Genomic DNA, 27,729 nt, shown 5'->3' with positions numbered 1-27,729 from the left:
GCTGAGAAAGGACAAGTGGGGGAGACTAGCAAACCCTGCCTGAGCAGCCTTAGGCCTTGACCACAGAGTCTCCACGGAAGCAACAGCCACAGAGCGGTAGCCGTGGCGCCAAGGGGTGTGTGGGACCAGGCTGGCAGAGAATGGGGTGAAACGGAGGGTCAGGTGAGGAGAGACTGGCATCCTGCGGCCAAGGAGGAGAGCCGGGCCTGCGGGAGCATGGCACACACAAAGCCGTGCATCGGTGGGAGGCAGGGAGGGAGCTGTCCGTAGCTGGAGTTGGATGGGATCACAGGAGAGGTGACCTAGGGGGAAGTCTGGGAGCACAGGGAAGCAGAAGTCCCTGCGGAAGGGGTTGGAGGACGGGGTGAGGGCCTCTGCAGTAGTCAGGGCTTTGCCCAGCACAGCAGCATTATCTCATTCGCCTGAGCATGGCCAGGCAGCCCCTTCATGGGCAGCCCCTCCATATCTTCAAGATGGAAGAAAAATCAGAAGCAATTGGGAGGTAGTAAGAGTCCTCAGGAGGGGCAGCTGGGGTCTGCACAGGCTGCGAGGGAAAGATAAGGGCAATGAAGAGAAAGAGGCCAGAGTGGTTGCCAACCAGACTAGGGAAAACAGAGGCAGGCTAAAAATAGACCGGGGCTGCAGAGGGAGGAGAGCCAGGCCAGAAAAGGCGGGGAGCCGAGGCAATCGATGCTGCTCCCCACTCTGACCCAATTCTTCATCCCTCGGCCTCACCAAATTGACAAATGAGGTCTTGGTGGGGAAAGAGGGGGAGACTGGCCCAGAGGGAGGGCAGGACCTAGGAACTCGGCGATCTGAAGGTCAGGCCTGGTTCAACTCTCTCGGCGAAGTCTGGTGGTACTCCTGAACAGGCCCGAGAGCTTAAGGAATGTGCATCCAGCCTGGAAGGGGCCAGAACAAGGCAAAGAGAAGAGCTGACCTCCAGACACAGGCTGGAAAATGACTCTAGGCATGCCTGCATTTCACTTCTCAGAGAGAACAATGAAAGAGAATCTGGCTCTTTCTGTGTCGGACAGGCTTTGCAGCAAGAGGGATTTAGATTAGACTTCAGGAAATCTATCCCCTTAGGCAGAAGCGTGAGAAATTAAGACATGGACATGAGCACTGTTAGAGCACTTTCTGCGAGCATCATCGTCGGCATGGAGAAGCCCTTCTCCTCAGGCCTGGAGAGGCTCACCTGAAGGCCAGGGCCTGTGGCATCCCCCTGGAAGACAGCTGGCTAGGCTCCCTGTGACTCTGCACCATTGGAGACAGGTTGCTAGGTGTAGGAGGGATACACAAGGAGGGTTGGATCTGTCAGCCCGGGTAGGGGTGGGGGAGGGGTGGGGAGGGAGGGACAAGGGGCAGGCTTCTATCCTGCGTGCCCAGTGGCATTTGCATAACTTTGAATAATGAATAAGCCCAGCTCTGGGGTTCCTACTCAGCACCGCTCATCTGCATCTTTATTAAGCTTTATAAATGATTCAGCTCTCTACCCCTTCCCTCAGCCCTGCCCAGCCTGCCCCGAGCATCAGGGTAGCTGATTGCTCATTATTTTAGACTAGATTTGTTTCACCAACATCCAGTGAGGCATGGAGTGGGGGACGCAGGAGGGAGGAATGGATCCAGTGGGCAGGAAGAGTGGAGGGGTCGGACCAGAGTGTGGAAGCAGCTACAAGAAGGCAAGTTCGAGGCCAGCTCCAAGCAGAGACAGGGCAGCTACAGACCAGAGCATATTTCTTTAACTTGATCCTGGGGCCAACATCTTAGGGCAGAGCCATTTCGTAGAGTCCCTGAACTGTATGTACTGGGTTCAAATCCTACTTAAATCCCTCACTTTGCTTAGGTCTGCTGCCAAGCTCCCAGCAGGCTCTGGCTCAGCTCCAGCTCTGCACGCAGTAGCGCAGTAGCGTCTTGAACAGCCAAGTGAGTACAGCCCCTGGGGAAGTTCTCACTTTTTCCTGAGGCAGGAATTTTGCTATTTGCACAGAAAAGGGTAAAAAAAAAAAAATCTGTTATCCTTGCAAGGCAAGAGGCAGCACTGGGCTATTAGGGAGAAAGAGCTGGGAACAGGCACGCACGGTGTGTGAATTTGGAGGGAAAGGAGCACCCTGTCCAGTACACCTCAAAAGAGGTGCTGGAGGAGGTGTTTACCCTCTTGGCCAGCTTGCTCATGCCGGCAGCCCTGTGAACTGCCTGGTCTGTCTGCCGACTGAAGGCTGGGAGATGTATTTCACAGCCTGGATAGGAGGGACCTCCAAGTCCTGGATAGGAGGGACCTCCAAGTGCAGGGACCTCTAAGTGCTGGAAGACAGACAGGGCTTTTCTCTAATCTGGCTGCCCATGAAAACTTATGTGATGCAGGGGCCGCACCCAAGGCCAGTTAAATCGGAATCCCTGAGAGAAAAGGCTGTACACATAGTCTTTTATTATTTTTTAAAGCCCTTTAATCTTGTTTGGATCTCGTTTTGAACAAACCAACCCCCCACCTTTTTTTTCAATACTGAGGACTGAATTCAGGGTCCTGCACACGCCAGTCAAATGTTACACAGTTGAGCTGTATTCCCACCTCTTACTATTTTATCATTTTGTGACCGTGTGTGCACGTGGGTGAATGCAGGTGCAAGCTTGCCATGTGTAGAGATCAGGCCTTTGGTATCTCTCTTTATCTTCCACCTTGTTCACCACTGTGTAGTACTCCAGGCTAGCTGGACAGAGAGCCTCCTTGGATTCTCCCACCTTGTCAGAGCACTGTGACTGCAGATGTGCTACCAAGACCAGCTTTTATACAGGCTCTGGGATCTGAACCCAGGTCCTCAGGCTAACAAAGCAAGAGTTCTACACACTGAGCCATCTCCTCAGCCCTTATCCCCTTTTTATTTTTATTTTTGGAACAGACTCACTAAGTTGCCTAGGCTGGCCTTGAACTTGTGATTTTCCTGCCTCAGCCTCCTGAGTACTTGCGATTACAGGCCTGTGCATCTGTTTGATATAAAACGCATGTATAAATACATGTAAAATAAAAACTAGCAACAGTAGGGAAATTTAAATACTGACTGGATGTTTGATAGTAAGAAACTATTGATCAGTTTTTGGGTGTGATGAGAGTGTTGTGATTATCTTTTTGTAAGAGCCATTTTCTTTTCTTTGGGGGGGGGATCAATAAAAAGGGTTTCCTGATGAATCGTCAGCTCTGCCACCACCTGACGGGGGAAGGGAGTGGGGCATAGATCCCTACCGAACACTGTTGTGACTCGAAGGGTAACACGGAGTCATTTTACTTTTCTTTTTACATTTTGTTCACAAACAGAAATGGCTGCAGCTCTGACCCTCGGGGGAACCAGGACTTAGGAGAGCAGGGACCCAGAGCACCTCTGAGAACAGAACCAGCTTCTGGAAGGGTCTTGCATGATTCTGCATAACAGTGGAAGGCCCGTCCTCTAACATCTGAGGCCTCAGGCTACATGGGCACAAAACCAGAGCTGCAGAGTCCTCATCAGGCTTCTTGTGCCCACCAGCCTCTAGAGCAGTGGTTCTCACCCTTCCTAATGCTGCGACCCTTTAGCACAGTTCCTGGTGGTGTGCTGACCCCCAACCATAAAATTATTTTCCTTGCTACTTCATAACTGTAATTTGTTACTGTAAGTATCTGATTTTCGACTCCTGTGAAAGGGTCGCTGGACTCATAAAGGGTGGCGACAGGTTGAGAATCTGTGCTCCGAACACTTGTCTATGTTCTGTGGACCAGAAAGCCACTTCCTGAAGCATCCCACCCTCAGCCGGCTCTCTAGGAGCCTGACCCCCACTGGCTGTCAGCCACTCTTCCCTGGACTCATCGGCCTCTGACCAGTCAGGGCACACTAGCCCAGATGACTTCATCGTCACGGAGGTGAGGGGATGCAGTACACAAGTGGAGGGAATATGGACGGGCAGGCGGGCGGCAGGCGGGTGCCAGGCACCCACCCACAGCGGCGGAAGAAGCTCCGTGGCTGTTGCCGTGTGCTGGGAGCCGCTTCCTACCTAGGTCCTATTTGCATAGCACACTCCTTTAATGAAACAAATCTCAGAGCCTTAAGTCTCTTCCACCCGGGAGCAGTCTCCTCCTCAGCCTAGCCAGGCCACCCTTGCACCGACCATTCACACCTTCTCCAAGGCCCCGGAGATACAATTTCTCACCCAGTAGGGTGAGTTTCCGGTCACAGAACTTAGCCCTGCCCTCCACCCAGCCCTGCCTGGCACTGCTAGCTCCTCCGGCCTCTCTGGCTCCGTTTGGGTCTCAATCATCTCTGCTCCATTACTTTCCCTGATGGCCTCCAGGGGCTGGGAACGGAGGGGAGAGCTGGGGAAAGGGGAGGGTTGGGGAGGGGGGAGGGGAGGTCTGCTTGAGAGAGTGTTGGAATCCGTGCCTGCGCATCACCCGCTGCCATGAGTTATTTCAGCATCGATGTTTGTCTCGAGCTGATTATTCCAGCTCCAGAACAGGTGGAGCAGCCTGCGGTGGCTTATTCGTCAGCCAAGGCCATCTGTTCCCAACAAGCTGAGATTTGTAGCTGATTTCTACTGGGGAGCCAGGAGTGGGGGTGGGGAGGGACATGAAATTGCACTCAGGCCCTGGGGGACCCACTGTCCTTCCCAGTCCTTCTGGTATGCCTCAAGTCCCAGGTGGCCCTTCTACACCCAAACCTTCTTGTTTCCTTCGAGAAACTCCCTGGTCACTTGATTCAATAACAACGCTTTTTCCTTTTCCTTAAGAGGATAAACCTTCCCAGGTGGAAACAGACATTAGATGCACAAATCTATCAGCCAGTACAAAGTTGGGCCAGTGAGAAATGTCTCTTTAGAGATGGGGATATATATATATATCTCCATATGACCTCCATTTCACCTCCAGCCCCTTTATCAATAGGAATGTCCTTACCCAAAGCCATTCCCTGCAGGGCTCTGGGGTTTGGATTCTCTTCTCCCCATCCTCCCCACCCTCCAATCTGTTTCTTTTCCAGCTTCTACTCTCAGGCCTGCCGGCAGATGCCTGCTGCTTTAAGGGCGGCATTCCCTGAGCAAGGAGCCAAGCAGCTCCTAAGCAGCTTTGCCACATGGCTTAGCCACCCCCCACCACACCACACACAGCCCTGACATCTACACAGAGGAGGCTAAGAAAGAATCTTCCAGCCAGCCACACAGGACAGCGGAGGGGCCTTCTTTGGCGTTAGTGCCCACACCTGTACTGACTTTCAAAAATCACATACACATGTCATGTTAACAGCATAGATACCTTACAACACACACACACACACACACACACGCACGCACGCACGCACGCACGCACGCACGCACGCACGCACGCATGTGCACACACGGGGATGGGGTAGGGAAGGGGGTGTGTGTTTGGCTATGCTGCGGACTGGCCCTAGTACCTGGAGTTACAGATACTCACCACCCTCCCAACTCGGGCACACATGCATGGCTGGGAAGAGAACCCATGGCCTCACACATGTTCTTCACCACTCACAGCTATCTCGCTGGCCTGGGACTTGTTATATAGACCAGGCTAGCCTCGACGAACTCAGGAAGATCCATCTGTCCCTGTCTCCCAGAGTGTTGGGATTCAAGGCATTTGCTACCACGGCCAGTTGTCCTGTGTACTTGTAACCTTTAACAGCCCATTAACATCTATAAAACCATTTCTCTGTCCCATCCTCTTCCCTTCCCACCCTTCTTCCTTTCCTTCCTCCATTCTGGGGATGGAACCCAGGTGTTGCAGAGGCTAGACAAGCATGGTACCCCTGAGCTACATCTTCAGCCCCAAGCTGCCTCGCTGCTCTCTAGGTTTATTCCAGTAGGTCCTTGTGAGCAGGAGCAGCCTTCCTATCACCAGTGCCTGCTTGGTGGCTAAGTATGTGTCCACTAGGAAGAGATGCCCCCCTAGAAGAGCTAAGGTCCATGGAGGCACATCACAAGACTTGTCCTTGGCACAAAACCTTCCATAGCCACCCACCAGGGTTACTATGACTTGCTCTACATCATATAGTAGTACCTAGGGGCAGGACTGTGCCCTCCAGCAAGGGTGCCAACCTGTACTTGATGCCAAGCCCCGGGGTTTAAATGAGACACTGACCTATTTCATCACACATGATTTTATGTGTCTGGCTGCTGGCCGTTGACCTGTCTTTCAAAGACTCACTGTTTCAAAGCGGCCAGCTCCACCTTCCCACAGCACCACCTTTCCCCCCAACTCCCTTTTTTTTATTTTATTCCCCACTTTGAAATCCCCTAGCGCCCTCTCTTCCCCAAATGCATTTGCTTCTTCTCCTAATCTAGTCAGATCGTAAATGTGGCACAAAACATATAAAAATTTATTAAAATGTGGAGACTCTTTGACTCTTGAGTCACCTCAAATATAATTTGCCTGAACGGTGTCAAAACTTAATATCCTTTAAAAAATTTTTTTTGATAAAACTGTCATAGCTGACTTTTGATATCAAAAGCAAATTCTATCTGCACATATAAGTATTCTGCTGGGAGATTTGTGCCACCAACTTCAATCGCAAAGCACATAGTCTTTCTGGAATCTCCCTGGTGGATATGACCCTCCGTAGGAGCATACACTACAGAAAACTCAATTTCTCTGTCAAATTCCTTCTAAACAGATCTAGCATCCTTGTTAGCTCCAAAATGGCTATTGCTTTGGATCTCTCTCTTCCCAGATCAAATCTCAAGAATGGTCTGGATTGTTCTGTCATACTGTCCTGAAATTAGATGAAGTGAATATCACTTAAAATATGCACTCAGAGCCGTGTGGAACTGTTATTCATATTGTAGGCACAGTGGGAGTGCAGTGCAAATGTGATAATGTATGGGGGGCGGAGATGCTCTGAAAATTATAAAGAGTAACACAAATGTGAGGTAGGCATTTTATCCCTAAATTGCCAAGAGCGTTTTCTTCCTCAGGCTGGGCCTGCTGAATACCAAGCACATAGCAGCTATGACAGTAGGTCTTCACTTTCCTGCCTCTTCTTTCTTTTTCTGACAAGCCTGGAATGGTTCCAGATGCCTGGCCAGCTGCTGGAACCAAGCAGAAGAATTTGCTTGAAAAGCTGACATCACCTCTCTGAACCCCAGGGACCTGGGGGGAGAGGGGGACAATGACACTTAACAGAATTGTGAGGGATTATGCCAGCCAAGTGCGCACAAGGGCTGGAGACCCAGCAAACTCGGGGCATGGGAGCCATTGCTACCTCCTCAGCAAACAGGGAACTGGGAAGCTCTCCTCCCACTCACCCCACTCTCCTCCACCCCGGTCCACCGTTGCCTCAGCCCCAAGACTTCAAGAGGCCTTAAAAAGGAGGGAAACGGCTTCCTTGGCCTTCTTGATGCTGAAACCATTAAAAGGGCAATGCCGAATGTGATGAAGACTCCAGAACAATCCAGACCACGCTTGTGATTTGATCTGGGAAGAGACAGCTCCAAAGCACTTGGGAGGCAGTTTGAGGCCAGCCTGGTCTACAGACTGAGTTCCAGGACAGCCTGGACTACAGAGAGAGGTCCTGTAACAGGCAGAAAAAAAAAGGCAATGCCATACACAAGGCCCTGTCAACTGCTTGAGACAAAGCAAGAATTGCCCTTTTAAAATGTGTGGCTTCTGGGAGCAATATGGGGGAATCAAGGTGGGGGTGTGGAGCCAGAGTCTACTGAGCTCTAAAACCAGGGCTGTGGACTTGCAAATAAGATCTGACTATGGCGCACACCTTTAATCCCAGCACTCGGGAGGCAGAGGCAGGTGGATCTCTGTGAGTTCGAGGCCATCCTGGTCTACAGAGCGAGATCCAGGACAGGCTCCAAAACTACACAGAGAAACCCTGTCTCATAAAGACCAGCACCTGCCTGGTCTGGCAGAGTGGGGAAGGAAAGAGGGTGATGAGGGATGAGACCACTGGATGGAAGCCAAGCTCAGCTAGATCATGAGCTTCCCCAGCACCCAGGCCTCCCAGCCCTATGGGTGCCACCTCCGCCGGGTGCCCTGGCTGCAGCAGTGAGCTCTGAACTTAGGAACAAAAAGCTCTTGCTAGCAACACCACTCACTTTACAAATGGGGAAACCGAGGCCAGAAGAGTCAGCCCCTTTTCCAAAGGTTGCGAAGTCGGTAGCCTGTTGGTTTTTGCCACTGTGCCTGAACTCCGACTGAGATAGTGTATTGTCAGCTGCCCCAAAGGCAGAACCGTGGTGCAGGGGTGTCCCTGGGCTAGAGGGTTTAGAGAAGACTGTAGCCCGGGGAAAGATGAAAGGATCTGTAGCTGCGAGCAGCGGGCGGGGACAGACTAGCATAGTCCCGTCTGACATGTGCTGCTGTGTAAGAGGTGATGAGTTGTTCCGGGTTCCCGAGAACCGGCTCCAGCTCCGAGGAAATGAAAGGGGAACAGAAGGGATTAAGGTTAGATTTAAGAGAGCACTTTCTCCCAGGGATGATAATGTGGCCCTTTATTCAGTGACCAAGGCAGGCTGTGAACTCATCCCCTGTCCCTCCCACTCCTGAGGCCTTTGGGAATCCATCTTCCAGTCCCACACAGCCTGCTTGGAGTGCAGGAAGCAAATGAGGTGGCTGACTTTAAAAAGTCCCCGCCATTCAGGTAGGCGCTCCTTTCCCTAGATGGGCCTCCTGGGCTCCTTGCTGAGCGTGAGGACTGCAGTCATTCAGGCTCTGGGGCCCTGGGGGGAGAACAGCAGTCATGGCATCTCTTGCAACACGCTCCCTGCCAAATTGATTCAAATTGGCTTGGATATGAACATATGATTAAAGGAGCGGCGTGATTCATTTATCAGGAGAGATTAAAGAGCGGCATCTGCGCAGCCTAGCTGGGGGACAATTAAGGAGCAAATCGCTAAGTGTCTGTGCCACCAGGCACGGGGGCCGGGGATGGGGGAAGGACAGCCGGGATAATCTGCCAAGAGGACTCGTGGACAAAGGGAGCAGTTCGGGGGCTCACCGCCTGCTGTTGTGGTGTCTGGGCGCTATGGGGAGCCCCCCAGGGCTTTGGCTCCTGCCCTTGCCTCTTATTCATTCAGGGAGAATTGAACGGGACACACAGGGCGGCTGCAAGACTCCCAGCACCGGGACTTGGGCTTTGCTTTGTGGACTCACAAGCATCTCGGGAAAGAGGGGTACTGTGGGTATTCCGGAACTTGTGGAGTTTTCCCGGTGTGACCCAAATGAAGACATGCTTTGGTGGCCTTCTGGGCCTCGGGGAGTGGGAACCAAGAGAGTTGCCCCTTCATAACCTGGAGCCTACAACCCTAGCCAAGGCTTATGTGGGAGCTTGGACAAGCATTGGTGGCGGCAGTGCTGTGGCCTCTGGTTTTCCCAGGCGGCTGTGGTATGAGCACTGCTCATCCCGCTCTGCCTCGGGACCTTTGTTCTTTCTTCCCCGTGGATGCCCCAGCAATAACTGCCCACCCATGCAATCACTTTCCTGCAAGCCCTCACCCCAGATACTGCTTTGAGGTTCCTTCAGTCTGCCTTCCCAAGGCATTGTCTTTTCACAGCTCTGAAGCACCTTCTCTGTCCTCCTGCAATATCCCTCGCTCACACCCCCAGAGGACAGGCTCCGTGATTTACTTTCCTCGGGCCGGAAGCTGACACATGGCAGCAGGTGAGGCATATGCTCTGAGTGTCGAATTCCTCACCGGGATTATCCCTGGTCTGAAAGGACCACGCCCAAACCACAGCCGCTAATAAAGACAGCTTTCTCAACTGCCGAGCCTTGAGTGACACACATTTTCTGACTGGAGCAAAAGCCTGCTCGCCCCAACCTGAGTGTGTGGGCTCGCACCTGGGATCCTGGCATTAGGCGGGGCTGAGGCAGGACAAGTGGGAATTGAGGGTCAGCCTGGGCTGCACAGTGAGATTCAACAAACAAATATAACTTCACTTTCATTGCATTTTCTCTTTGTGGGAGGGCAGGCAGCTTTGTTCTAGAAGAATCCACTTCACAGTTCTCCCCGGCTTGTTTTGGTGACTTCCCCTCCTGTTTTCCTCTCTTGACGTTCTGGGTGGCTGACATCACCAGAGCCTTCCCACATACCTCCCCAGACCATTTAACTCCTGTGGGAAATATGTCTGGCCATGAATGTTGGAGGAGGCAGAGGGGGAGGGGGAGGTCTTTGGTTTCTTGCTCATCTGCAGGAGCTGCCCTATGACTGCCACGAAGCACAGGCAAAATGTAGCTGAGGCAGGCAGGCAGGCAGGGGCTGAGCACGCACGTGAGGCAGTATTCCCAGCTTATTCAAATTCCCTGTGGCCAAAAAGGGCCGAGGAACAGAGAAAACACTGCCAAATTTTGATCAAAAAGTCATCTTTGAAGTGACTAAAGTTTTGAGGAGGATGGGGGAGAGATTGAGAGCATGGTTAGCTGCCAATCCACTAGCCACAATACAAACGTGGGGCTCTGTCTCCATTAGCCAATCTCCTCACCTATTTCAAGTGACCTGCCAAGGCTCCATGAGTGGCCCTGGTCTGGCTTGGGAGTAGGCCTCCACAGGCCAAGGTGGCTCCTCCATGTCCCCATCAGAATCCCACCTCTAACCCTGCCCTGGGGTCACCCCGGATTTCCCCCGGGCCTGCAAGGAGAGGCAGGGACACACATGGCCAGGAGGGAAGGGGCCTTTTATTTCCTCAATCAGGTCCACAAGGCGAGCACAGCCCGATGTGTACAAACCAATTGCAGAAGGGAAGGGGGCGGCAGACAGGTCCAGCACCAGGCACCGCCCTTGGGCCCCTGAGTCTGGTGGAGTGGACGGGATGAGCTTTACGGGAAGCAGCTGGGAGGTCCAGACCACTTGTTGCCGTGTCTGGGGTAAGTGTGTGCGAAGAGGGACACGGGCCCAGGAAAGATAGCAAAGGGTTAGGACTCCGGTCCGGTAAGCAGACCAGAACATCCGCCTTCCATTGTGCCCCCCGCAAGTCCTCAGCACCAAATGAGCTGGTTACACCGTGGACCGAAGGCAGGCAGTGCTGGAAGCCGTGGACTGTGCAGGTGGAAGAGATCAGCTCTTAAATAATTGCTCATTGCACTTAATACTCCAACAAGGCTTGCTAGGCCCAAGCCAGAAGCACCAGGCTGCCATGCCTCCCCACACTCTCTCTTAAGAACGTGTCCCTGGGTGCGGGCTGCATGAGAAAGGACCTCCGGAGGAGTGAAGATGGAGAGGAGATTCCCAAGGCATCCCACGGGGCCCAGCTGCGACGGCAGCCCCCCCCCCCCTTTCCAGGATGCAGCTGCGTGGAGGTTTGGGTATTTAAATTAAACAGTAAAAAGACAGCAGGCACTGAGAAGAGAAAGCCCTCACCCCGGCAGAGGGAAGACATTGCTGCTCCCTCCTGACTCCTTCCCATGGGCCCAGCAACTTGGAGTGGTCCAGCAGGTAACCTATCCACCATCCCTGAGCAGGAGGCTGAGATGGAGGTCCACTACTGGCCAGGCCACCTGACATGTCCAGAATGGCCCGGGGTCGGCGCCAACAGCGTGGCGTTTCTGAGGCAGGAGTGGAAGTCCTCCCTGCGGAGAGAGACTCCTCTTTCCCCCACCTCGTCCACGTGGATCCATCAGATCCCCACAGCCTGGAGAGTCCCCCCCGACAGAGAGCCGAGGTGTTTTCCATGCAGATCGGCAGTCAAGTAGGGGCAGTGGTGCCCCTCTATTTCCTGGGAGAGGCTGTGGGGTGGGAGGGCTGTGAACCACTCCTCCGGGGCTAAGCATCGGTCTCCATCGTCGGCCTGGCCTCTGTGTCGCTGTCACTTAGATAGTTGTGGGAGAGTCGTCGTCGTCGGGGTCTGGAGGTGCTGTCCACAGGGTCATGTTCGTCATCGGATGGGTCAGGGGCGAGGGACTTCCAGTGGCTGGTTGGACTGCAGAGACAAAGGGACAAGGTCAAGGTCGACTGCCACTCTGGGGCACCAAAGCTCTGTTCCTGCCCTTCAAAACCCAAATGTTGCTGGGTCAACGCCCTCCTGGGCTCACCCAGGAGATGCTCAATGTAGAGAAAGGAGCACAGGTTGGCACCTGGAAAGCTTTGAAGATTATCAGGACAGGGAGGCTGGTGGCAGCGGGGGACCAGGCTTCCGTGAGCCTAAGAAACAGCCACATGTCCCTGGCTCCTTCCCCCGAGAAGCTGGGGCTGAGTCATGGGGGAGGAACCCAGGGATTCGGAGTGCTCAGCTCCCTCCTCCCATGCAGGTAGGCCACAGACCACGCAGATTCGAGACTGATTACAGCTTGTCCAAGGAGGAAACTCTCAGGCAAGTCACTCCTGACAGGATCCCAGATCTGGACTATTTCCCCTAATCAGGGTTCCCCTGGGCCTGGAAGACATCTGTCCTTGATCATGGTATTCTCTACTGGAAAAGGAATGGAGACCCAGGACAGAGGCTGGCAAGACCTGTTTCAGGATGGGCCAAGGGGAAAAGTCCTTAGCTCCTGGGAGTCTTCATTAGGCCCCGACACTGGAGGATGAAGCAGCACTGTCCCCTGGAGGGAGGAGGACCGTGATATCCCACAGGACCTCATCTTGCACACTCTCTCTTTCCCAGAGCTTCAGAGCCCTCTCCTGTCCCCCGATCACATGCACCACTGGAGAAGATACAGCCCAACACAGCTTCACCTCCACTGGAGCCCTGTCCTCATCTGGGGTCCCTGGGACTGCTGCCATCGCCCGAGCTGAGTGACAAAGGGACACAGCCCTGCCTCCAGGTCCTCATAGCGAGTTTCTACAATCGCTGGGCCGGCTATATTCTGAACTAGGAACCCAAGGACGCCCTTTATTTACTGGTCCTTTTCAAACCGGGTCTTCTTCTCCCCAGCAACCCATGATGAAAAAGCTGGGTCAAAGGGAAGAAGCACCTGACCAAGGTCACAGCCCGAACCCAAACCGGAATCTGCACCTCAACCTTGGGGCACTCTGCCACTAGATTAGACAAGAGAAAACTAAACCAAACCTGCTGGCTAGCGGGGGAGGGGAGGAGGGCCCGGGGTATGTAAAGACAGGTCTCCATGTCCCTGGCGGAAAGGAAGAGCCTGGGAAAATATATGTTCAATTATGCAAAATGGCTCAGCAATGGGGCAGTCCGGTTAATAGTTATCGTATTTCTCATGAATGAATTACCATTTTTAAAGGAATCAGAATAGCACAAAACACACTTAATACAAACTAGACTGAACATAAATGAGTCTTATTCTGATGGGCCAGAAGCACTTAGGGCCTTGCAGCATCTCCAGGACAAAATTATAAAGCTCAAAGATAACTGTGCAACACAGAAAAAATGGGGGGTCATTGTAGCCCTGGGGTTGTTGAGTCCTGAATTAGTGGGACTCAGTTGTTGTCTTTTTTTTTAACACAGAACTTCCATACACCCTGTACTAAAGGTTTGCTTTCCAGCTAAGGAACGCGGGCTTTGAGGAAAGACAGTGGGGTTATTCTGTGAGCAGAGGGCCTGAGGCAGATGCCAGGGCTGGGGTCCAGATGTAAATGAGGCACAGCCCTGTGTGGGTCTCCAGCCTCCACTCCCACACCCCAGGCACCCAGGTAAACGCAGTCAGGTTGCTCTAAAGAAGAGGCAGAGGGAACCAGGAACAGGGCAAGCTCTGCCTGGTGGTGGGGCCACAAGATCAGTAAGCCACCCACTGGGCTGGGGGGGGGGCAGCTCCCTGTCCCCAGAGCAAGAGTCAGGGCTGGCAATTGGAACATTTTAACTAAATTGTTTAAAAAGCTTTCCTCCCCACAGCCAGCGTCTCCTGCTCTGTGCTGTCACAAACAATTTGGTGCACAAGCTAATTCCTGCTGGGAAAGCCCTGGGTGACCCCACCATCTTCTGTGTTTGGGAATTCTTCACTGGGCCTTCTCCCCAGGTGAGGCTCTGTCCCCCACCTTTGCCCAGCACATCTGGTTCAAAGGCAGCGGGTGCCAGCAATGCCCTCCCCGCACACCCCCTTCACGTTAGCTGGCTGTGTTCTAGCTGGGGACCACCGCTCTGTCAACATGGACTCTAATCCTCAGAGTGACGCAGTGTACGTTTTCAGGACTGGGTGGCTCTCCCTGTAGGCAGAAGCATCTGAGCTGTGGGTGAGAGGAGGCTGAAGGAAACGCTTTTCTGTCTCATTCACTGTGAAAGGTGACTAGGAGCTGGAGGGTTTCAGGTAGGACATCTGCTAATCACCAGTCAGCCTGGGATGGCCCAGAAAGGCACTGGCTTCCTCCTGGGAAGGGGGACAGAAAGGCCCGGCGTTCTTTATTTCTAGACCTCCCCTTCCACCCACCAAATGACTTCTCGCCTGTGGTGCGGGGGTCCTTAGCAAGGCTGCTAAAAGGAAGCTGAAATTGTAGACCAAATATTTTGACTATCTTTGCTCCCGATGGAGCTAACAAAGGCCACAAATGCTCCCTGCTCTCCCTGGAGCACTCTGAAACCATCTGCCAGGAGAGAAGCGACAGAGCAGCGCTGAGACCAAGGAGTGCTTTCACCGCTCAGGCCCGAGCTGCCACAAGCCCGGTCTGGATTCAAGCTCTATTTCCTCAATCACTCCCCCCCCCCCCCCATTTCCAAATGGCCACAGGCAACTTCCTCATGTTCTATTCCTTGAAGGGACCTTCAACAGACCTCTTTTGGCATAGCCCAATTCACCAATTCACCCCACACGACACAAGCATGCTACAGGTGTGTTAGTTCATGCTTCAGGGTAAACAACTGTAGCACCCCAGGTGGTTACAGCCTGGGGGTTGTACCTCCTGGGAAGCAGCAAGCATGCCCTGTGAGGGTGCCATGCTGAAAAAACGCTTCACACCGGCTCACAACAGGGGTGATTCAAAATGTCACCACCCACCAGGGAAACTGGTAACAATGGGATCCCAGTGATTCAGGCTCTGCCTCTCTCTGTGGAAGGTGTGGGCACAAGAGGGAAGAGCCGGGGGAGGCAGGAGAGCAGAGAGGGGGTTGTCACTCAGCAGCTGCTAATTTCTAGTCATTAGAACTTTACAAGATGAGCAAAGCTGAGGTGACGCCCATGTGTGGGCTGAGTGTGGGTGGGGAGGGCTAGGGAGGGCTAGGGAGGCAGCAGGCAGCTCCTGGGTCTGCTGGAGGGTGTGGTACAGTGTAGGCTGCAGCCTGGGAGCCACGCTAGGGAGGAAGCCGCAGAGCAGGGAGCCCGGTGCCCATCAGAGCTCACAGCCAGTGTGCCATGTCAGCTGGTGTCCTTCTCTGGGTCCACCTTGTTGGATGAGAGCTCTGAAATGGATGCGTGCGTGCGTGCATGCATGCATGCAGGTGACACCTATGTGCCACCCACATGCTCTGCAAGTGGCCGCATGGAGCAGTTAAGGTTAAAGGTGGTAAACAGATCCCGTGAGCTCCTGGTAACCTTACTTCCCAGTTGTGTAACCTTGGCAGGTAACTAACTTAACCTCGCAGGGTCTTGACTTGCTATGAAAGAGAGCTGAGCAGACCTTTGTCAGACAGTCGTAGTGAAGATTAGTTCCAAAAACAACACAGGAGGCTCTCGGAGGCCCGAGAGGGGAGCCTGAGGTGGTGGGTGGAGGGGGCAGGGAGCAGGTTAGTTCTCAGAGGGTGGCACACGCCATGCTGCACTCCACGCCAGGCCGGGCATCACCTCCTACGCTAGTCACTCTCTGGCCGGTACAGGTACCGCATCATCAGACTGTCGACCTCCTTCTTGCGCTGCTTCTCTTCCTTCTTTGAGCGTCTGGGCGCTTGCCCGGTTTCCTCCATGTCTGCGGCTGGGCCCCTTTTCACACTGGAGCGGCTGTGGCCTGAGACAGTGGAGCCGCTGGACGAGGACGAGGATTCCGACTCGGTCTCTGTTTTCTTCCTTCTTGACTTCGATCTCTTCTTGCCCTTCCGAGAGCGCCCTTTCCTCCGCCGCTTGTGCTCCGAGGAACCTTCCGAGCTGGAGGAGCTGGAGCTGGAGCTGGAGCTGGGGCTCCGGCGCTTGCTCCGGCGCTTGCTCCGGCTTTTGTGGCCACTGCGTGACCCAGAGACATCCACGGCAGAGGCAGAGCGGCGGATGCTGGTGCCCCTTTCTGGGCAATCCAGCTGCGCACTGCGGGCACTCTGGATGCTCTTCCGGTCGTCATCCTCAGAGTCAGGCTCCAGGCTGCTCCGCTTGAAAGGCACAGGTTTGTAGCTCAGGACCTCGTTGATGGCAGCCTCCAGGTCTGGATCCAGGTAGGAGTGGCGGCTGACTGGTCGGACGCTGGAGCCCTCAGTGACAGAGGCTGAGGCTGAGGCTGAGCCCCGTGGCTGGGGTGGCACAGACAGACTCCGGGCCAGTGACGGGTGGCTGAACTGTGAGTGTGCCTCACTGAGGGCCACGCTGGCTCCATCATCCCACTCATCCAGGCAGCTCCGGCCGAGGGACAGCCGGGAGTCAGGGCTCTCCCGGCCCAGGCCCGAGGCCCTGTGCCAGGAAGGGCTCAGGGTCCTTGCCAGGCTGTCGAGCCTGGACGTGCTGCGGCGGGAGCTGGGCGAGCCTGACAGTGAGAAGCTCAGCGAGGAGCCAGCCCTGTCCTCGCCAGAGCCACGCGTGGCTGAGGAGGCCCGGCTGACTGGGGCGGAGACCGTCGAGGCTCGGTCAAAGTCTGAGCCCCAGCGCTTCTCCAGACCACGGCCAGTGCGGCTCCCAGCCCCCGAGAAGACGGAGCTACCGTCATCCTGTTCCTCACACCTCCTGCCCTGGGCCTGGTCGGGTTCCTCCCTGGGGCCCACACGGGCCTTCCTGGGGGGCCTTTCAGGGGAGGTGGCACGCTCACTCAGGGTAGTGAGGAGTGAGTCCTGGTCCCCAGTGCCCCCGATGGAGTCCTTCAGGGTGAGCCTCTTGCGGTAGCTGAGGGAGCTGAGTGCGGAGGCCGGTCTCTCCTCTGGCCCCTTGCCCTCCTTAGGAAGGCTGCTGAGAGCCGTCCTGAGTGGGACGGGAAGCCCAAGAGGAGAGACCCAGAGTGGATGAACGAGAGCAGAGAACAGAGAGAGAGAGAGAGGAGAGAGAGAGAGAGAGAGAGAGAGAGAGAGAGAGAGAGAGAGAGAGAGAGAGGCATTAACAAAAATAAGGACACAGTGGGAGGGAGGAAGGAGGAGAAAACCGCACAGCCCTGGCAGAGCCGTGGCAAGAGCATCCGAGGAAATGAAGCAAAATAATTTGCGTCAGTGAAAATAGCTTCATGGAGAATGTCATGTAAATTAGACTATTGTTCTATTTCATCACTTTTCCCCCTCTAAAACGTTTAGTTCAATTTATTTCATTGTCAACTACCTGGAGCCCGTGCCACACTGTGGTGAACGGCAGCGGGGCGGGGAAGGCGGCATTATCTGCAATAACAAAGTGTTGTTTGGCCGAATAAATTAAACCAATTACAGGGGGCCGCTGGGTGCTAGTGGCGAGGGGCTGGACTTGGGGGAAGGAGCCTGGGGGAGTTGGAAAAGAAAGAGAGAGATTCTTCTTTCCACTCAGCCTGCCTACGGTCTCTGGAGGGGTGGGGAAGGGAGCAAGGAACTCCGTGTGGGAAGGGGTGCGGGGAGTAGGGCCATCATGGGCCAGCGGCGGATGCAAAATGGGAGCTCTGGCTTCTCCAGGTGGCTGTCTGCGTGATAGTCAGAAGACTATGATTGGCTGGAGAGCAGGGGAGCAAGCCCCCAGATCAGCAGGCAAGTCTGGGGGGTGGGCAGGGAAAAGCATAGGGAGCAGAGGAACAGGAGGAGGCAGAAACGAACGCAGCACAGCCCTGGGGACTGCGACTTTGCGTTGCTGCTCTACGGAGGACAGAGGTCCAGAGCCACTGGGGCCGCCCCGTGCAGGGCTCCAGGACCCCGAGGCCCCAGCGCCCTACCCAAGTCTTGACTTCAAAGGCACCAACAGTTAGATGGTTGCTATACAAGAGCTCACACCCAACCAGGGAACCATTACCTGGCTAAGCAGCTGGCCTTCTGTGTTCTTTCCACAGGCCAGAGGAGCGTACGTACGCATGGCCTGAGGGAGGCACCCTTGGTGCCAAGATGCTGCCCACCCATGACCGGTGCCCGAGATGGCTTTTCCTCCTTGCTGGAGGGCAAGTACTCACCTGGAACTCTTCAAGCTGCCATCATCAGAAGCTGCCTTGGAAGGTCCCTTGTTCTTTGACAGCCAAGACTTGACCCCGTCGACCCGGTCCTCCAGCTCTGAGTCCACATCCGAGTCCCCCTCACTGTTGGGGCGAGGAGCAAAGAGGTAGGCAAGGCCAGGCAGCCCAGGACCGCTTGCTGGCCGGGAGGAAAGCAAGAAGGGAGGAGGCGCACCTTGGGGGGTGGGGGGGATGGAATGCAGGCGGCATGCGCATCAGTGAGTCGGGGAGGATAGAAAGGTTAGAGTGAGCACTGTCACCCCACAAGGTGCCCGTCCCTTCCCTCAGCAGGCCACACTGGGTGACAGACAGCTACTAAGAAGATCCTGGGAAGTGTGGAGGCACCGCCCGTTCCTCCAGGTATGAGTGACAGGCTATTCAGCTGGCCGACCAGATGAGCATGGTAGGTGGGCCATCTACTTCGCAATTCCAGCCTAATTAATGGCGCTTGGTTAAAGAGAAGTCTTAGGGCTGACAAGATGATTCAGTGAGTAATAGTACTCGCCACCAAGCCTGAGTTCAATCCCTGGAAGCCATATATATGCCGTAGCACACCCATATCCACATATATACATATATCCACACAATATTGTTTGTATTGCTGGGCAGTGGTGGCTCACACCTTTAATCCCAGCACTCGGGAGGCAGAGGCAGGTGGATCTCTGTGAGTTCGAGGCCAGCCTGGTCTACAGAGTGAGTTCCAGGACAGCCAGGGCTACACAGAGAAACCCTGTCTGGAAAAACCAAATAAAACAAATAGGTGTGTGTGTGTGTGTGTGTGTGTGTGTGTGTGTGTGTGTGTGTGTGTTTCCTGGGCCCTTCAGCTCCCCCTTGAGGCCTATGTTGCTATTTCTTGTTGAGATGCCTCCGACTGTGGCTATGATTACCACCATTTTCTATGTCTTCATTACAAAAGCAGGGCTGCCAGTCATACATAGGACAGAAGGCAGGACCTTCACATGACTTCAGGCTAACGTGAGCCTGAAGGTCTCTTTAGCTGCTAACAATACAAACCTAAGTTAATGAAGCACCAGCCACATCCTAGAGCAGCTTGTGGTGTCCCTGGCTTTTAGAAACAGGGAAAGAAGGGGAGGGGAGCAGCACCTTCCCCGAGGGCCTGCTGGTGCCTTCAGGATCCAGGCAGCTCCAGGAAGCCCAGTGGGCTCAGAGAGTCTCCAGGCAGGGCTCAGACTCTCTGGGCTCCTCATCCTTCCCTCAGGCAGCCTCCAGCCCCTGCTCCCCACTGCTACTGCTGCACAGGCTGACCCCAGGACCTGCGAGCAAGCCTCAGAGTCTAATTCTGAGGCTAGAGTCGGGGTGACCCCTCACCAAGCAGTGGGGGCACAGAGATGGTTTCTGAGTGCAAATGCTTTGCAAATTCTGCAAAATGTCTGCTCTGTAAGATCCCCTGCGATGGATAGGCAGAGATTTCCCCTTGATATAAATTTCCTCTCATCTGTGTCAACAGGAGTGGCCCGGTCCTGAATTATGTTCTTGAATAAATAGCCACACAGGCGCATGCATGTATACTTGCACGCATGCACACACACACACACACACACACACACACACACACACACACACAAAATCAGAGGAAACCAAAGATCTGGGGACCGCGAGAGAGCCTGGCGTGTGGGAAAGGGGAACAAAGAGGCGTATTTTATGGGCTTCCATCAAATACAGAATTATAACAGGGACGAGGCCTGCGGATGCCCCGGGTAAACAGGAGTTTAGCGGGCAGCCCCCAAACCACCAATGCAAGCTCTGTGCCCATCTGAGCCTGGCAGATTTACTGTGGTGCACGGGTCCCATGGAACGCCAACACCACCTGATTTACACACCCGTGCAAAAAACCTTCCTCTATAGCTTCAGAGCCTGTAATTTATCACCGCCGTTCATAACCATATTGATTGCCTTTAGAAAGGAGGTGCTGTATGCATCGCAAAATCTATGTCTACATGTTAAAAGTGTTTCTGTATAAATCTCCCTTAATACTGCACTGTTTACTGCTTTCATTAAGGTTATGGCAATAACAACTGTATCTCTAAGTAAATCGAAACATTATTTTTCTGCCCGCCTTAGCATGCTCGTTCGATAACTCGGAGCTGCTGAGGAAGGAGCCCCTCTGCCATCAGTGGAGCCTGCTTAGAATTGCACGTTTTCATGCACCTGCTTTGAGTGCATGCTGGTGTGTGTGTGTGTGTGTGTGTGTGTGTGTTGAGTCTGTGTGTGCCCAACTATGGTTCAGAATATGATCTTCAGTGTACATTTTATCAGCCCTCAGAGCGCCTTCTGCCCAAGGACGGCAGGATGGAACACACCGGGGACAGATTGAGGCCCAGAATATGAATTTCCTTCCTTACTCAGAGCAGTCAGTGGGCCGAGAAGCTGGCCTGTCTGCCCTCACCTTCCTTTTAGTTGCAAGAATCCAGACAATGTTCGGGTTCTCTTCCTTAAATAATCAGGCCCGTAAACAAACTCCAGGGGCAGGCAGGCTCAGGGGGCAGTTGAAATTTTAAATGGTCGGAATTAAACCTCGCGTCAAATACAATTTATGTCCGGGCTCATGTGCTATTAGTTAACTGGGAGCCGAATCACGGGGGAACAAACAAACGGAGACAGAACGGCAGGGGATATTAATTGTGTGTGACAACCGGGCTCCAGCGGCCCTCTATCACTGTTACACACTATTACATTTATCATTAGCTCTCCCGGACTCCTTTGCAGGGCCGCCAGCCCATCCTGGCCAGGGGAGGAGGCCTGCCAGGCAGGAAATTCAGTCCTCTGCTGAAAAAACCACCTCCAAAGCAGCCCTGTCGAACTCGACAGAGGATCAGCAAACCCGCGTGAAGGCCTTGCACATCCGCACCGCTTTCCAGCCCCCCCCACCCCCCCCACCCCCACCCCCCGCTGCAAAGAGAAAACAGAGGAGGGCAGATGTCCTAGGCTTCCCACCACCTGACAGACGTACCAACACAGATAGGTTCCTCCTCCCACCAGCTCGAGCACCATGGCTGCCCGAGGTGCCCCCAGGGAGCAAAGCAAACACACACCACAGCAGAGCTGGCCCACATTCGCTGCCTGAAGGCTTTCTCCACACAAGCAGCTGTGAGATGCCCCTCACCTTCAGCCCTCATCCTCCTGAGGAAGGTGACGGGCCTTAAACACAAAACAGACCCATGCCTTGCAGGCAGCTTGCCTTCCAAGAGCCCAGGGATGTATCCTGAACACTGAACCCCTAGAGAGACAGGCCAGGGGGGTGGCCACACTTGGTTCCTAGAGAGGGGAGGCTGGGACTTAGCCAGGCAGATGGAGCCTCATCCTGGCTACCGGGGCTATGAGGGTCAGTCTGGCCTTCTAGGAACGAACACACTTCACAGCCAGCCCGTTCTTCCCTTCCAGCCTAAGGACAGTCAGTGGTGTTAGCATAGAGACCAGCTAGAGAGAGTGGGAAGCTGTGTCTGCATGCCGTGCCGCATGCAGCAGGGGCCGGGCAGGAAGCCCTGTGTTAGGGATGGTTAGACACCCGTGGGGAGCAAAGAGCACACGGCTCTGGTCCTCACAGTTTATTCTTTCTTTTCTGATATTTTGTCACCATGTCCTGCAAACTGGAAACAGAAAGAAAAAACGGTGGGCAAAGGGGCCAGAAGAAGCAGATGGGGGGGTGGGGATCAATGGACAAACAGAGGAGTACCCTCATCCACGCTTCCTTCTTCAGTAAATGAGAGCTCTGGCTGGCTGTGATCAGGCAGAAGTGAGTAGCCCAATCCTCAGACCCAGGCCTGATCCACTGGCAGCACTCACCCCAAAGGAGCAAGCTCACTGGGCTGCCCTGCCCTGTCCCTATGATGGGACCTGACTCAGAGGCGGCAAGTGGGGATCTCCGGGATCTACCTAGGTCCCAGCCCCACCCCCACACTGCTGGTCCTCTGGATTTGTGGCTTTCTCCTTGGCCTAGGACTACAAATCTCTTTCCTTCTCCGAAACCATTCCCCGGGTAGGTTTTATGCGGGAAAATCTCGAGCGCGGTAGCAAGGCACCACCGCCCTTAAATCTCTGCTCTCCCTGGAGTGGAGCAGACGCCATCGGAAGTGCAGCTAAACTGGGGGAATAACTCACGGGGAGCAGGCAGCGCCAGAGCCAGAGGCTTTGGAAGGCCTGAGAAGGAGAGCTCGGGAGGGAGGAGGACGGGAGAGCTTCTAATCCTCCCCTCCCTCCGCCTCTCCCATCTGGGTCTAGCACTGGGAGGGTGATTTGGCAGCTTAGCTATGGGATGACCGAGGTTGCAGCTGCCACCTGGGGCTTTTGTCCCACCTGAACCGCCAGAGGCTCTGCCTCTTACCTGTTGATAAGGTCCTCATTCTCATCGCTCTCCATCTCATCCTCAATGGCTGCTTGCAGGTCCCCAATGCGCTTGAACGCCAGCTTTAGGTCAGCTTGCAGGCTTTGGTTAGCGGCTTCCAGGCTCTCCAGGTCCATTTCCTGGGGGGGGGGGGGTCTAGTGTACAGGAGGGCCACCTTGTCCCCCAGCATCTCTGAAGGAGTCCGTAGCAGGTTACTTGCTGCCAGACAGGAGCTACCCTGGTGGCTTGAAGCCTCCAAAAGCTTCTTATTCAAGGGCTGCTAGGCTGGCTGGGTGGGGGCTTCACCTGATGGAGACTTCTGAGGCCACCCCTGACTCTCTTGCCTGTCCTCGGAACTGAACTGTCCCCCACCCAAGCCCAGGGTGAGGTGGGTGTATACGTAACAGGACTTGGGGACTGAAATGCCCCCCACAGCCCAGGGTGAGGTGGGCATGTACTGAGCAGGACCTGGGGGGTGGGGTGGGGTGCTCCAGCCTGGGACCCACGAGGAGCAGGACATTACCAGTTCATGCTTCTTGCGGCTGGCCTCAGCTTCCTTCCTGGCAAGCTCGCTCATCTCCTCCTTGGTGTCACGGAGCTGTCTCTGGAGTCTCTTGTTCTGTTCCTTCTCACGGTTCTCAGCGGCAGCGCGCTGGTCCCGTTCCTCAGTCAGCTTCTCCATGTTTTCCTTGAGCCGATTGGCCAGGCTCTGGGGGAGCAGGTTGAGAAGAAAGAGCAGCAGGCAGGCTGTCAGCCAGGCAGAGGGGCTGTTGGCGGGAAATCTGGCCAAGCGCTCTGGTCCCACTACTTAGTTATGGCTAAGAGATGCGGGAGTTCACTTTTGACTTCTCCCCACCCCTACCCCATCCTTTCTTGTGTCTTCCTGTGTGTAGGAACACATGTGTAGGCCAGAAGTCAACCTGTATTGTTCCTTATGTGGCATCCATTTTGTCCTTTGAGACACACTCTCTTATTGAGACCTAGAGCTCACCAATTAGGCTGTCTGTCTGTCTGTACAGCAAACCCCGATGATCCAGTGCTGGGATGACAAGCAAGGGCACTATACCTGGCATTTTTCCTTTATTTTATTTTTTAAATTTATTTTTACTTTATATGCTTTTGGGTTTTGCCTGCACGTATGTTTGCGTGAAGGTGTTGGATCCCTTGGAACTGGAATTACAGGCAGTTGTGAGCTGCCATGTGGCTGCTGGGAATTGAACCCGGATCCTCTGGAAGAACAGCCAGTGCTCTTAACCACTGAGCCATCTCTCCCGCTCCCTACACTTGGCTTTTTATGGAGGTGCTGAGTGAACTCAGGTCCTCAGCTGTGCAGGGTAAGCACTTTACCAACTGATCTGCCCCCTTAGGTCTTCGCTGTCTGTCAAAGGGGAAGGTGACACTGCGTCCGGGGTCTTTGCAGGACTAGGGAAGGTAGTAATGAGAAGACCATCTGGAAGAAGAAGGGGTGTGGTCGTTCTTACAACTGCAGATTCGGGCAGGCTCTGGGCAGAGGCTGGCCTGTCATATAAGTGTCTCCATGGTCATCAGGGATTTTTTTCAGAGATGCTGAACTCAGAAGGTGCAGCCGGTGTTCAGAGGTGACCGGCTGCATTGTGAGTGCCTGATTAAGAGAGCCATCCAGAGCCATCTCTCTGGGCCTCATGAATCTGTCTCCTTCAGGAAGACGAACATGTCTTCCGTGCCAGCAGAAGGGTCCTAAGCAGGAAATGATTTGGAGTGGAGGGAGGGTGAGGGAGGACTGAGTCAGTGTCCAGTCTGGTTGTACTAATGACTACCAACCGACCTGCCCCAGCCTGGTGTATAAAATGACAGGCGCAGGTTACAGGGTCACTCAGGATGAGTCTGAACCACAATTCCTTCTGGGTAAAAGGGAATCTGAGGGAAGAGATCCCAGCCTGAGAGAAACGTAAGGTGACAAGTGCAGAGGACGAAGCCATCATCCACCATCAGTGGCTTCTTCTGCCCCATGCGGCCACACGAACCCTTTCCTGTGTGTGATATGGGGACTGAAATGTGACCCACTGCCCTGAGGTTCTGGGGGCAGAAAATAAGCGACTAAGTTCCCTGTAGTTCTGCCTGGTTTTCCATGTTGGGAGTTTTGTCCATACTCCTCTCCTATGTCCAGGCGGGTAATGCCCTTGACTGCCCACCTGTGTCCACCTCTCTCCTGCAGCCTTCTCTGCTGACAGGGGGACTGACGGGAAGGGGCAACAGAGAAGCTCCTTATCCACCACAATGAACATGTTCCCGGGCAGGCCTGCCTGATGGTGTTTGGACAGGCGTCCGTAAGCTCAGGAGAGCTTCCAGACGAGGCTCCACGTCAACACTCAGACTTGGCTCTGATGCCTCTCTTTACCCAGGGAGGGCCGGAGCATGCTGGTTACAGGAGACCAGAAGAGGAAGGGGCCGGGGTGGAGGACGGGAGAGGCCACTGTGGGGAAGGAGGGATCAAAGCATGATGAAAAGAGGCCAACCAATAGAGGGGGGAGAGCTAAGAGAAAAGGGGGGGGGATGAGGAAAGAAATGAAGACGCAGGAAGAGAGTAAGAAAGACAGTAACAGAGGAGAAAGAAAGGAGAAGAGCCGAGCCAGAAAGGGTGGCAAGAGCGAGGGAAGGGGGGGACACAAAAAGGAAGAGGAGAGAGCCACGAGAACAGACTTCAGCCCTCAGAGCAGCGGCAGCATCCGCTGCATATTTATGACCCTCCCGGAGAGTGAGTGAGGGGGACGGGAGGGGGAGCTCGTGGCAGAGGAAAATATGAAGACGGAAAGCCAAGCTGCTCTGGTCCCTTGGCGGAAAGCAGGCACGGATAAAGAATGTAAAATAGGCAGGCTCTACGGGGCCCGGAGAGCAGGCCCGGCAGGCAGGAGGGGAGCCCCCCCGCCCTGTCAGCTGGCCTGGCAGCTTGGCAGAGGGAGGACTCTGAGGAGTCCCTGGCTTGCACAGCCCTTCGGAGCATGCGTGGCTGCAGCCACTAGGGCAGCTTGGCTCGGCTTGCAGGGAGGCACGCCAGGCTGAACCCACCTCCAGACGCTTCACTTGGGTCTTCTCGAACTCCAGGCGTGTTTCCAGCTCCCTGATCTTCGCCTCCTGCCTGCTGACGAGGGACTTGTCCACCATGGACTGCTCCAGGAACTCCACCTGGCTCTGCAGGGCTTGTAGCTAGGGTTGGAGGGAGGGAGAGAAGAAGGAGAGTCCAGAATGAATCCAGAAGCGGGAGGGCAGTGGCCAAGTCTGGGATAGGCAACGTCACCATGGTGACTAGAAGGCTGAGGGAGGGAGGGATACAGGGAGGAGGAGGAGCCCCACCCCCGCCCCCAGCAAAGGCATCCCCACCTGCCCCTGCACTTGGCAGTGATACTGCCCTTCTGGGAGGAAGGAGGTTGCTAAGGACCAGAGAGGGAATAGAAACGTGAAGCGAGGCAGCTGAAGCCAAACCATCTACCATGGTGATGTGGCTTTAAGCCTGGGTCTTCCTGCCAGCTCACACTGCTCTGTGACTTACTGATGGCTGAGAGAAACACCCTCCATTCTAGGAGATCAAGGCTTCAGCCCCAGTGATCCCTGATTTCTCACTCCCAAGGGAAGCCACGGTACCCACCTTCTCCTGCAGCTCTTGCTTTTCCTTGTTGGATTCTTCTAGCTGAGCTTGGAGGTCATTCATCTGCGCCATGTCCCGGGAGGCCTGGGAAAGGAGGGGAAGAATGGGGGAAATGTCCCCCAAACAGAAATTCTGCCCCTATCCATCGAGGGCCAGGGCACCTAGACTCACAAGCGATGTCTCTCCAAATAAGTGTCCGGAGCCAGGCGCGGCAGTGCGCACCTTTAATCCAGCACTTGGGAGGCAGAGGCAGACGGATCTCTGTGAGTTCGAGGGCAGCCTGGTCTACAGAGTGAGTTCCAGGACAGCCAGAGCTACATATCTCCAAAAGGAGGTGTCTATCTAGGGATCTACGAGGTGGTCCCGCGACGGTAACTATGATGCCATTCCTGGAGGGGTACCTGGGCCACGGCTGCCTTGTGCTTCTTCATCAGCTCATTCATGTCCTCCTGATCCTCTTCCAGCCGGTTCTGGATCTCATTTTTCTCACGCTGGAGGCGACTCAGCTGCTCCTCCAACTGGACAGAGGCAGGGGTAGATCAGAGGGCATCAGGCCTGTGTCTTCAGGTCCTGGGATGGCAGGTCCAAACCTGTCCCACCCTATGCCACCTCTCCTAGTGGGGGTGAGAGTGGGGTAGGGACATGATGGTATGCTGGAGTGGGTTCCAGAACCAGCGAAGCTCTCTGGTGGGTTCTGGGCAGGGAGATGAGGGGCAGAGCTGTCTGTGGGGGACAGGCAGCAGGCCCTGGGCTTCTAGGTGCTAAATGACAGCTGCTTTCTGGAAGCCCTGTCAAGGCTAATGAGAAGGTAGAAATTCTGCCCATAACAAATGACCCAGCATCCCCGGACGTCAGCCTGACCATTAGCCTGACCAGCATGCACTCTGCCCACATCAGGCCTCAGGGAAAGACCTTTCAAGCTGGTGACATCCCCTGGGGATGGCCCACTCTTGGGTCATCCAGCTCTCCCAGCCTCGGGGGAGGGGAGGAGACAGGTACCAGCAGCTTCAGGAAATGAATGAATCTATTAGCCTGTAATTCCAAACCAAAATGACTGCGTCGGAGCCTTCTCTGCCCCATCCATCCTGTGACTGGGCTGTGGGGAGCTGGGGAAGCCTCCGACAAGAAATTTATTAACTCAGATTTAAATAAAATGGTAATTTTATAACAGCCTTTTTTAACACAATTAAGGAATTTGAATTACTCACCTGGAAACTGCTGAAGAGCACAAATGTCACAAGATAAATCAAGCCTGTGAGATTGGCATCTCTCAGCAGCAGGGTGACTAGCTAGGGGCCATGAAGCCAACAGCCAAACTCAGCCTCCTCCCCTGCCCCATTCCTGGCCTGAGGAGGTACAGGTGGTGGCCACATCCCAGGAGTGAATACTCAGCCAGTGGATGGGCCGTGGGAGAGGTGGGGAATTAAAAGGGAGGCATTAAATAAAAGCTCTAATTAGCTGCCGCCTGGGCTTGTCAGTGGGCTGGGCAGGGGGAGGGGAAGGAAGCCCAGCCATCCTAGCCTCTTATCGGTGCTTCTGCTAATCTCCAGGCACCTGTTTACATCCCTCAGCCACATTAGCTGCCTTTATTTATGGTTCCAGGGCCTGCGGCCA

General features: G+C 54.5%; 1 protein-coding gene and 1 long non-coding RNA gene across 19 annotated transcripts in view; one reads left to right on the top strand and one right to left on the bottom strand.

Moving 5' to 3' along the window:
* The first annotated feature begins 33 nt into the window (after positions 1 to 33).
* On the top strand, positions 34 to 3,655 carry LOC121831650 (uncharacterized). The gene is made up of 3 exons (XR_006075164.2): positions 34 to 162; positions 1,847 to 1,926; positions 3,311 to 3,655. It is a non-coding gene; the product is annotated as an uncharacterized LOC121831650 (long non-coding RNA).
* Positions 3,656 to 10,640: 6,985 nt separating this feature from the next.
* Positions 10,641 to 27,729, bottom strand: part of Myo18a (myosin XVIIIA) — a 104,592-nt gene continuing 87,503 nt past the window's right edge. For 11 of the 18 annotated variants that reach the window (XM_076542922.1, XM_076542928.1, XM_076542927.1 and 8 more), the window contains 9 exons: positions 26,517 to 26,633; positions 26,116 to 26,199; positions 25,539 to 25,676; positions 23,017 to 23,202; positions 22,493 to 22,632; positions 21,714 to 21,758; positions 18,112 to 18,234; positions 15,651 to 16,958; positions 10,641 to 11,899 (listed from right to left, as the gene is read on the bottom strand). In XM_076542922.1, the coding sequence (XP_076399037.1) occupies positions 15,659 to 16,958; positions 18,112 to 18,234; positions 21,714 to 21,758; positions 22,493 to 22,632; positions 23,017 to 23,202; positions 25,539 to 25,676; positions 26,116 to 26,199; positions 26,517 to 26,633 (2,133 nt within the window). In that variant the 3' untranslated portion in view covers positions 10,641 to 11,899; positions 15,651 to 15,658. The remainder of the gene's footprint in view (positions 11,900 to 15,650; positions 16,959 to 18,111; positions 18,235 to 21,713; positions 21,759 to 22,492; positions 22,633 to 23,016; positions 23,203 to 25,538; positions 25,677 to 26,115; positions 26,200 to 26,516; positions 26,634 to 27,729) is intronic. The other 7 variants (XM_076542933.1, XM_076542938.1, XM_076542936.1 and 4 more) reach the window with 3 other exon arrangements.

Source organism: Peromyscus maniculatus, chromosome 8, assembly GCF_049852395.1.
Source record: "Peromyscus maniculatus bairdii isolate BWxNUB_F1_BW_parent chromosome 8, HU_Pman_BW_mat_3.1, whole genome shotgun sequence".
Classification (NCBI taxonomy): domain Eukaryota; kingdom Metazoa; phylum Chordata; class Mammalia; order Rodentia; family Cricetidae; genus Peromyscus; species Peromyscus maniculatus.
Note: the sequence above shows the minus strand (reverse complement) of the source record. Positions and strands in the feature narration are given on the sequence as shown.